Source organism: Mytilus edulis, chromosome 2, assembly GCF_963676685.1.
Source record: "Mytilus edulis chromosome 2, xbMytEdul2.2, whole genome shotgun sequence".
Classification (NCBI taxonomy): Eukaryota; Metazoa; Mollusca; class Bivalvia; order Mytilida; family Mytilidae; genus Mytilus; species Mytilus edulis.
The window spans coordinates 24,412,384-24,423,984 of NC_092345.1; the positions used below are offsets into that span (position 1 = coordinate 24,412,384).

Sequence of the window (11,601 nt, forward strand, 5' to 3'; positions counted from 1 at the left end):
TTAATAGTGCAAATCCGGTATAAATATAAGTCTAATTCTGTAGGTCACATACGTTACATGGCAACGTGATTGTAGTAACGACATAAACATACCCGTAGCCGGGGGGGGGGGGGGGGGGGGGGGGGGGGGGGGCGAAATAAGCACTGTTAAGGTCAACGTTCTGTTCGAATTGTGACTGTTAAAGTCGAACTCGTGTTCAAATACCACCCCCCCCCCCCCTGGAAATTTCTGGCTACGGACCTGATAATGAACATATAACCGCTACCATCTGTGAAACGGATAGGTTACATTAGAAGCTGGTCATTCCAAAAAATAAAGATGCACTCTTAACATGCTTAATATCAAATACAATACAATATTTTTATTTTCCAAATTAAAGGGCCCAGTAAGAGCATAACATTAATTACAACATGACATAAACATTACAGAGTGATTAAAGAAACATAAAATAATAATTCAAATGCATGAGGAAAGAATCAGTGGTCAAGTGGTCAAATATCTTTAAACATAAGTTAGACTTGTAAATTGGTATGAGTCGAATGTTTTGCTAAAAAAAGTCTTCTTGAAAAATCACGAATAATTAAAAAAAATTAGAAGGCCAAATCTAATCCGAAGTAGAAGAGCATTGGAAAAGGAAAATTCAGGAAAATTGTGCAATATACATACGACTAAGACTATGGGGTAGAAAACAAAAGTGCTTTGAAAAAAATAACTTTTTATAAACAGTAAAAACAGAAAATTAACAGGTCAATACAATTTCAAGTCAACATAACATCACTACTACTAGGCTGATACCTACAATCAGGGACGAAACTCCACTGACCAGCAGTGTCATGGACCCAGTGGCCGTAAAAACTCAATAAGATACCGACAGGCTAATGATTTGCTTTATAGCCTGTATCTTACAAAACAATACTGATTTGGATAAGATTCTTGCAAGTGATTGTTTGGGAGATGCTGCTATAGAAGAAGAAGAAGAATTGTTTATTATAGTATAGTACTATATTGTACAAAACTTCTTTGGTCGGGTTGTTGTCTCTTTGACACATTCCCCATTTCCATTCTCAATAGGCTATTTGCCAATTCCCGTAATTGATCCTGTAATTAGAGATCCCCTTTTTAGTTGTCTCCCTTATGAGGGATATTAATTTTTATTTACAATGGAGAGCTAGCAGAGAAATCAAATTTAACTGAGCGTAATGTGAGTAATCTTAAAGGTTTTCAAATCTTTTAATAACATTAATTTGTTAAGCTAAATACTTTTGACATCAGAAATTATCTTTCATAAAAAATAAGTTAAACCGCCGATACATCACTTTCAATTCACCATGCATTGCGTATGTAACATAACATATTGTCCTCCATGAAATATTGTCTGTTGGACATAATTTGAATTTTCATATAAAATATTGTCCACTGACAGTATTTCATAATGAACACTGGTATTTCATAATAAAATATTGTCCTTGACAATATTTTATTATGAAATAGTGTCCTTGTCCATGAAATTTTGTCACCTCCTTCTGGACAATATTTCACTATGAAATTCTGTTCATGACAATACTTCACTATGAAATACTGATCAATACTGGCTTTGAAAATCTTTTTTAATCAATTTTTTTACGCAATTAGAAATAGAACACAAGCATGCATCATGCACATTTTTAGATTTATAACTAAAATGGTTTTGTATATAGTAAGGAAAAAAGTGTGTAAAAACAGAATCAAATCGGTAATAGTCCATTTGCCAATTACCGATTTGATTCTGTTACACACTTTTTAAACCATGTAAACAGATTACCTTCCTTTGTCAATCGTAGACTGGTTCCATACCGGACAAAGTTTGCTTTTGCCAATGCAAAGTATATGAAGAATTGAAAGTGATGTATCGGCGGTTTAACTAATTTTGCATAAAAAATAATTTCTGATGTCAAAAGTATTTAGATTTTAACAACAAATTAATGTAATTAAAAGATTTGAAAGCCTTAAATATTACTCACATTACGCACAGGTAAATTTGCTCGTTCTGCTAGCTCTTCATTATAAATGAAAATTAATGTCTATCATAAGGGAGAACAACTGAAAGAGGGATCTCTAACTATAGGGTCAATTACGGGAATTGGCAAATAGCCTATTGGCAAATGAACTATTCAGTATTGTTGTTCTTTCCAAATATATGGTGGTCTTCTACTTATCATATTATGGCTAGTCATTTCTTAATTAAACGTGTTCGAATCTCCTCTGCAAGCTTTTCTAATTGTTGGTTAACACATATTTTGATGAGATTCATTGTATGATGATATCTTTAAATCGTATAGGAAAAGACAAATCAAGGTAATAAACAGAAACTGAGGGAATCGCATGTACTCTTATAAAGGAGAGACCGGGCGCGTCGACAAGTCTCTCATGCTATGAAGGCACCATCGCCATGCATATTCGAATATTCTCAGTTAAAATGTCACAATCGGGAATAGAACACACTCAATAACTGAACTACAGATTAAACGACTATTAGCTATTAGTTGCGGATCCAGAACTTTTGAAAAGGAGTTTCCTCTGACTGACCTAAAGGGAGAAGGCGCTCCAGTCCTGCTTCAGTGATTCCCTATATAATCAACCATTTTTTTCCCACAAAAGGGTGCCCCCCCCCCCCCCCCTGGATCCGCATATGGCTATATTGGGATCTCGAGATCAACATATATTTAAGCCGCTAGTGAGCATGGTGAGATGAGACACCAACACGTTGTATCGGTCACCCGATGGTTAACGGTAACTCTCAGTGTATGATAATTTTCTCTCTCGAAAAAAGGGTTTAAACGTAGTTCTAACGAGAACGGCAAATAACGGTTATTTTATCGGTCGAAGCGTACGAATATTCCTGAGGGATGTTTGGTTGTTCCCGGTTCCTCCCCGTTAATTATCTACATTACATTTTCATATTTGATAAGTTTATAACTAATAGCAGGGTAAACAAATGGTGCTTTAAAACAATAAATAAATAAAATTTTAGAGGCTAAAATATATGTTTCATTTTGATAAAATTGAAAATAACGAGATTGTGAACAGTAAATTTGCGCGGATGTAACAAACATATTCTATGCTTCGAAGTACATGGCTTTGATTTGAAAGCGATTTAAGACATTATTATCAAGATTAGACATCATTCTTTAGTACTTTTACACCTCTGCATTCTACGTTTATTTTAAATACCAGCAGTCTGACAAGTCATGTAGCTGGTTTCCATAAAGTCCTTATGTTACGAAGTTTCAATGGATCATAGGAGGACATTTTGGACAGGCTTTTACTTTTTCTTTTTCTTGAACTGGTACAATAAAAAAGGTAACATTGCTAAATTTTTACAATTTTTGATAATTAAAATTATTTAACAAACCACTTTATAATTTCAATTTATCAGTTAGATAATGACAATAAGTTTAATTAATTAGCATTGTACAAAGTTTGTTTTACTCTAACAGTTAAATCTAAGGGAGATAATTATATCATTTTTTTTCAATAATTATACACCGGCAAACGTACCATCACAATTATTTTAAAATAATCGATTACTTCACAATTTACATTTACACAGTCCTTTCATCAAGAATGCATGTGTAGAGTAGTATGCGGACCCGTATGCGGATCGGAACTGGAACTGCCGGGGAGTTTGCAGCTGAGCATGTGTGACACATCAAACGTTGTGTAATGTGATAAATGAGATAATGTATGCTGACCCCCCCCCCCCTCCAACCATTGTCATCTCAGTCCCCGATTTGCATTGAAACATATAATTATAAGCATCTAAATATGGAGCATTTATATCCAAGTTGATACTATATTGTATTTTCTCAGGTATTTTCAATGATTTTCTTGGTAGAGAATTGCTGCCGTTCTAATGATAATTGTGAATAATCGGTTACGTTAATTGGTTGACAGTTCTGAGTTGAGATGACATTGACATGTTGATGTTGTTACACTTTGTTTCTTTTCGACTTGACTCTCTGTTTCGTCTTTATTTAATATTTGAAGTAAACGATGTTTTCTTCGCGTCTATCGCTATTTCTAAATAACTTATTCTTAAAGGATAATTGCATAATTTCCAAAAATACGAAAACCTCAAAATATGTTCTTCAAAACAAAACAAAACAAAACCCTTTCACAGTTTTATAGCGTTAATTTGTCTAGAAAAAAACTTGAGTCGACGAAACGCTTAGGCTGATATTAAACTTTGGGCTGATGATATAGTCTGATATGAAAAATGCCATGTATTAATCTGATATATACTTTTTTGCTTTTGAATCAGTTATTTGCTGTTGACATTCCCTAATTAATATAGATATTCCTAGTCAGTGAATGATGTAAATATGCATGTCTTTGTTCTGTCGAGTGTTCTGTTACTGTTACTATATCATGTATATTGATTATAATCATGGAATATGATAATATCATGTATAACGAGTGTATAAAATATATAATTCGATCAATATACGTATTTAGATCTATTTATAGCAATTTTTGATTGTTGAACATGTTTTAATGTTCATATTGTCAAAACAAGCATTTTAATATTCAATTCTGAAATATGAGCATGATGAGAGAGTTATATTATTAAGTTAAACGAGAACTTTTGTTGTTTATTTTTAACTAAATTAACATGTATAAAAATACCTGTGTTCAGTATATTGAAGCGTTGTGCTAAATATTGAACTTAACACCAATTTCCTTCATGATATAATTATAACTAAGAGAATTATACACGTTTGCTAGCTTGTTTTTACCCATAGGATGAAAGGTGTTTGATAGTTGGAATTCCTGGACAATGATTGTTTTCTGGATTGATATGTCTTTGTTTGACATATTATTATTTCTGATCTTCGTGTTGTCTTCTGTGTTATGGCTTAGATCAAGAAGACCAGCAAGTTACCCTCCAGGACCGACACCATTACCTATCATAGGAAATCTGCATAACGTTGCCAAGAAGGACTTCATGCAAGCAATTAGGGATCTACGACAAAATTATGGGGATATTATTAGTCTATCGTTGGGATCATACTGGGTAGTTTTTGTGAATGGCAGTGAAAATTTGAGGGAGTTATTTGTAAAACATGCAAACGAAACTTCAGACAGACCACCGTTATTTATTTTCAAACTTGTTAAAAATAAAGGTAAGTAATAATAAAATACGGGTTATTTGTCAAAAAACAAAACAACATTTAATTATCCAGTCATGTGCTGGTGTTCTTTAAAGGGGCACTAGCTACGAGATATATTAAAAATCTAATATACTATTTTTTTTGCTCAATCATTGATGAAATGCAAATAGTGAAATAATAATTCGCTTTTAGCAGCCAATATGGTTCAATTTTGTCAAAGTCAGCTAAAAACATTGATAATGAATTATTCACTTGCAAGTGAATAATTCGACCTCATTGAATCCGTATTCATGTGAACTTCAATTTAACCCCTTAGCTTGAGATGGATAACACATAAATTGTATGTGTAAAGTTATTTAAAGGAAAAGAATGTCAACATTGAAAATGAAACAAAGGTAAATCATTTGATTGAGTGATGCGATCCACAAAAAAATCATTCTTATACAGGTAAACACTATGATAAACATTAATTTTCTCATCTATAATATGAAATTAAATAGACCTAGAAAAATTCAACAGCACGAGTTAGCTTAATCTATTTATATCTATATTTATGTTTACATCGCTTATATGGTCATCGGATGACTTTAGAGGTCAACTCGATAGTTAATTAGATGGCGTCTAGACTAAAAGTCACACGAAACGAAGCTACGTATTTCCATACCCGTGTCCTGTTAAATGTTTATTTTAGACTTTAAATAGTTTGGATAAATGTTTTACATTGTTATCAATCATTTGTGTCAATCAATTATGAGAATTTGGTTCAAATCGATGAACATGAATTTGACAACTTGTGCCCCTTTAACAATGTACTATATAAAAGATTGTTTCAGTATATTTTAAAAACAACAGTTTATCTGTTTTTTTATATACTACGTGCATGCATGCTTATTTTAAAATGGTTTACTCGATGGTGTTTAAGAACTGTCACATTGACGTTCATCAAAAGTTTTATGCCAGAAGAGGGGGCGTAAAATATATATAGTTAGCATTTGAATATCTGGTATCTTAAATATGATGCTTTTATACAATTACAATACATGTATATCATGCAATATTACGGTATATGGTAAATATTTTTTGGAGACATGTGTCTGTTACTAAAAGTTATAAATTTGAACCATTTTTCAGTGTTTTAGGATCCAAATCGATTGTTAAGAGTATCATTCTTTCTAAATATAAATCACGTCATCATTTCTCAAAGTGTTTATATATGTTTAATCAGTTATTGATTTTGTCTACCAGATATAAACAACTGTCCGTCTGTCTAGATGCTAGACGTACCCTATTCTAAATATGTTTCAATTCATTAATTTGATTGATTATGACGTATTTCGCAAGTTGTCCACCTGTATATGCCCTTGTTTTATCCCTCATTTTCTCAACTTATTATCTATTTTAATCTGTATACCAGGTATATATGTGCCGTTTATAGGTCCGTTACTGTTAAGCTCATCACATTAATTGTCCTTGAAATGTTTTATCTGTTAAGTGCTTTGTCAGACATGTTTCCTTCTATATATCTCTTACCAAGTTTATCGATAGTTTTCTTAAAAGTCCACCTATTATGTCTAATACTGAATTTTCAGGACTTCCTGTGTAACTTTTACAATTATCACAAAAATTGCATTTACTCCTTGTCGATTCGTTCATATTTCATATGTAAAACGTTCACACATGCATATCTCTTCAAAGCATTCTTTGAAATTTTTACAGATTTTGATATTCAGATTCTTTAGCGGTAACGTATTTTGCAAACAAGTCTCCCCCTGGTCCTATTTTTTCATGGTTGTTGATTTCATCCTTCACATCATAAGCTTCACATTAGTTTTTTTTCAAATTCTTTTAAATGCGTTTGGTACCTTTAGGATTCTTGTATCATGCAGCAGAGTATCTGTTACAGATTTTCTATCTACGTCCAACCGCCTGTCTTTTGAATTGTCATGGTAATTTATTATTCATACTTTTTTTTTTTTTTTTTTTTTTTAAATCTTTGAATATATTCTGCCCACGAGTAATCCTTTTCTTTCTTTTCCTTAATCTACTCGTATTCTATTTTGGCTTCTTAACTCTTTTTTTATTCGAGCGTCACTGATGAGTCTTTTGTAGACGAAACGCGCGTCTGGCGCAAATACAAATTTTCAATACTGGTATCTATGATGTGTTTATGCACATTTTCATTTGACTTCTTCTATCCAATTTCCAATCTTTACCAACCTATATCACTCTCCCTCTGAATCAAAGTTACAAAGTTTTATTTTCAGTTGCTTTTTTGTCGTTTTAAAACTCATGTTTCCAAATAAAAAGTACATTTTTGTGTTAGTATTTTTTTAATAGAAATTCCTACATTTCAAACAAACTTTTGATTTACTACAGACATAGTACATGTACATTATATTTCTTGATGTTTTGTAGGGGTTATAGCTAGCAGTGGTCCTAACTGGAAGCATCAAAGAACTTTTGCACTTTCAAAGTTACGAGACTTTGGTTTTGGGAAGAGGAGCTTTGAATCTAGTATACTGGAAGAAATTGAAAACTTTCTTAATTTATTTGAATCTTTCAAAGGAAAGTCCGTTGATCTACCGGGTATAATTCGGACCAGTTTGTCCAACAATGTCATGTCCATTACTGTTGGACGGCGGTTTCAATATGATGATCCTAAATTTAGATATTTTGTGAATCTTCTTGACGAGGTTAATAATACAGCAGCCCTCTCTGGCGCTCTTAATTTCATTCCCATCCTTGAAAAACTACCTGGAGATCCGTTTGGAGCCAAACGCATATTAGAGGTTGCTAACGAGTTTTTCGATAATTTTTTCGGAGAAGAACTAAAAGAGCACAGAGAGACTCTGGACGAGAACAATATTCGAGATTTCATTGATGCGTACTTGGTTCAAATGAAGACAGTAGGACCAAGCAATGAATATTATACAGGTAAAAATCGAATCACCACTTATTGATGGCTGGGGATTTGCAGAAGTATTCTTAAATTAAAAGTCTTATTATAATTAACGATTTTTCTGTAGCTTTTGAAGTAATGGAATCAATGTCATTTTACATTGAAGAACCTGAAGTAAATACAGATTAGAAAATACAAAACGGGTCTGGATTATTCCTTTATTCTTTAATTAATTATGCCATTTTTTCTCTTTCATATTTTTGTTATCTTGGTTTTCTATGATGTATATTTAAGCACCCTATAGTTTTCTATATTTATTGTGTCAATTTTGATCTATTGACTTTATTTTTTTTCCATCATCCTCTATTCTGTGAACATCATAATAAGGCTAACACCATGATAGTAACTCGTGACATATACCGAACTAATAAATAAAGGCAACAGTAGTATACCGCTGTTCAATAGTCATAAATCGATAAAGAGAAAACAAATCTGCGAGGAAAACGCACCAACTATTTGGGGAAAACAATATGGAACAACAGAAACACTGAACTAATACAAAAACAAAGGCCAACATACTTAGAAACTGACTATTACATAAGAACTGCGCATGTCATATTCTTGACTTGGCACATGACATTTTAAGACGACATGGTGGCTTTTAACCTGGTCTAATAACCGGCCAAACCTCCCGGTTATAAATGATATTGGAGATTAAGGCAGCTTGTGTTCACATCTGTTGTTTATTGCCAAAAAGGACATACACAAAACATGACAACATCATTTCAAATAAGGCTTCATTGGCAGATGCTGAAAAATTGAAAAAGCATAAAAATCAAACTAAAATTGTGTTAGAAAATCAGATTTTTTGCAAGATACATTAGTATTTTCCAAGCATTCCTTTTTACTTGACCATTTTCTGTTTTAAAACGCATAACATCAGTTGAAATAAAAAAGTCTCACTAGTTATATCTTTATTATTATCTCGGTACCAGTATACATTATACTACTGTTCGAAGAATGACTAATGTTTTTAGTATTTTGCAGATGAGCAATTGCTGTCTGTAATAGCGGATCTTTTTGGTGCTGGTACCGAAACTTCGGCGACAACTATAGAATGGGCGTTTGTTTACCTGATGAATGATATGGACATACAGATCAAAATGAGACAGGAAATCGACGACATAGTTGGCACTGGACGTCTCCCTACTATGTCGGACAAACATAATCTCCCTTACTGTGAAGCTGTCGTAATTGAGACTTTTAGACTTGGAAATGTAGTGCCATTTTCTCTGCCACATAACGCTTCTGAAGATATATATTTTAAAGGATATATAATACCGAAAAACGCAGTTATTATACCATGTCTTGATTCTGTTGCTCATGATGAAAACGTATTTCCAGACAGCCACTCTTTTAAGCCAGATAGGTTTCTTGACGAAAATGGAAAGATAACTGGGCAGGACAAGATATTATCGTTTTCCTTAGGTATGTTTTTATTTTAAAATTATAGATAAATGGTTACATTTTAGAAGATCATCGAGAAAGACAAAAAGTTTCGAAGGTCATAAACAACCATGCAGCTCATACCATTAGTATGGAACAGGACAAAACTGCAAAAAGTAAAATAATAAGAATAACTCCAAGGAAAACTAAAAAACGGAACGTCATTTATCAAATGGCGAAATACATCAAATGAATGGAAAACAACTGTCATATTCCTGACTTTGTTTAGGCATATCCTTATGTAGAAAACAGTAGATTTAACCTGGTTTTATGGCTAGCTGAGCATCCGCGTTTCAATGCTACTAAAAGGTATTTTATTTTGGTTTATAAACTTTTGGTTTCGAGCACACCTAATGAAAGATAAGAAATTCTGTGTGTTCAATATGTACCTATAGAATGACTATATCTTAATAACCGATTATCTTTTTACTAAATTTGATATTCGAATTTCCTACAGAAATCTTCATACCATTTGGTTTTCACTTTTTGCTTCTGACTGTCTATTTTTCTGTTACTGAATCAGTTTGAAACACGATTACAATGGGTCACCTATTTACTTGTTAATTCTTTTTTTGTAAAGAGTTATATATATTGATTCCACCAATATAGTATTTTCTTTACGGTTCCTATCGATTGTGTATCGGAGGAATTGGAGGTACAAGGTTAATATAGGAGTGTAAGAAAACCTTGGTCTAGCTTTCTCTTTTTGTTGGATTTTAATTTATATTTAATAAGTAGCTTCATTTAGCGTTATTAGTGGTCTATTTAAGGTAACACAATACAAAGATTTTTTATTTCCAATCACTAACCTTTAAAATGCTGTAACTTTCTTATGAATGCATGAAAAATAATAAAAGAGGTATATATAGATAGATAAAAGATTAGTCTTTTAAATGAGAGCAATATTTTTTATTATGCAATCATTATGTAATCACTTATTATGTAATAAGTTACAAAATCTCGGTCAGTTCACTTGAATGAATTTAGCTCTATCATCTCTTTAACTATACAGAACATTTTAACAAAATCTTAATCAACACATCATGAGCTTCAAAAGGTTGTCTGAAATTGTCCCTATGGTATTCCATTCTCTCATAAATCTCTAATTAGTGTAAACATCCTAACCACATAAAAGAAGATAATGTTTAATTAGGTGAAAAATTTGATCTATACATTCTATTTGAAATCTGAGACACAGCCATAGGAACAACATGTAATAAAATCAACCCTCTAGGAATACATATGCCGAAGCTAATTTCATTTGAAAGTGGAAATTTGGTGAAAAATATTTTAGACATAGTTAACATTATAATTGGTTACATAATTGTTACATAATAATAACATTGCATTAATTTGAAAGAGTAATCTGTAAGCTATCCAAAACTATCACTTTTTTAAATTTTCAAGCATTATTAAGAAAGTTACAACATTTTAAAACATGGGAGTTGAAGTTATAAAATCTTTGTATTGTGCTACCTTAACAGTATACCACAGAAATAGTGACAAGACGTGATATATTTATTGTAGGAAGAAGAGTCTGCTTGGGAGAATCCCTAGCCAGGATGGAAGTGTTTCTATACCTTACAGCTTTGGTTCAAAGGTTCGAAATTCTTCCACCAGAAGGAGAAAGTCCACCGCCAGTGAGAGGACAGTTGGGCGTTACATATTCTCCTGGTAGTTTCAAACTGAGAGCAATTTCTCGGAATTGAACTTCGATTACTATTATCAATGTAATTATATATATCATTCACCATTATAAATAAAAAGAAAACAATATTGCTTAGCAATTTTGGTACATTGAAATGTATATATAAGAAAAATATCATTCAATCGCTTTCCCTTTTGAATTTTCCTCGGAGTTCAGTATTTTTGTGATTTTACTTTTTTCATTGAATATTTAATGTTGTGTACTGTTGATTCTCTTTGATCGTTTCGTTTTCCGTTATGGTATTGTCTGTCTCTCTTCTGTTCATGAGTGAGATTGTAATTTGGGTAAATCTGTCTTTTTCATCGTATAAACTAAAAAAACAATAGAATATCCTTTTT

At 32.3% G+C, this 11,601-nt stretch overlaps 1 protein-coding gene across 1 annotated transcript; it reads left to right on the forward strand.

The window, feature by feature from the left end:
- Nucleotides 1-4,681: 4,681 nt before the first annotated feature.
- LOC139511797 (cytochrome P450 2E1-like) lies at nt 4,682-11,377 on the forward strand. Its single transcript, XM_071298884.1, has 4 exons — nt 4,682-5,162; nt 7,566-8,084; nt 9,097-9,537; nt 11,083-11,377. Exons 1-4 carry the CDS (start codon nt 4,817-4,819, stop codon nt 11,262-11,264), a joined length of 1,488 nt encoding a protein of 495 aa, XP_071154985.1. The 5' UTR covers nt 4,682-4,816; the 3' UTR covers nt 11,265-11,377.
- The last annotated feature ends 224 nt before the right edge of the window (nt 11,378-11,601 follow it).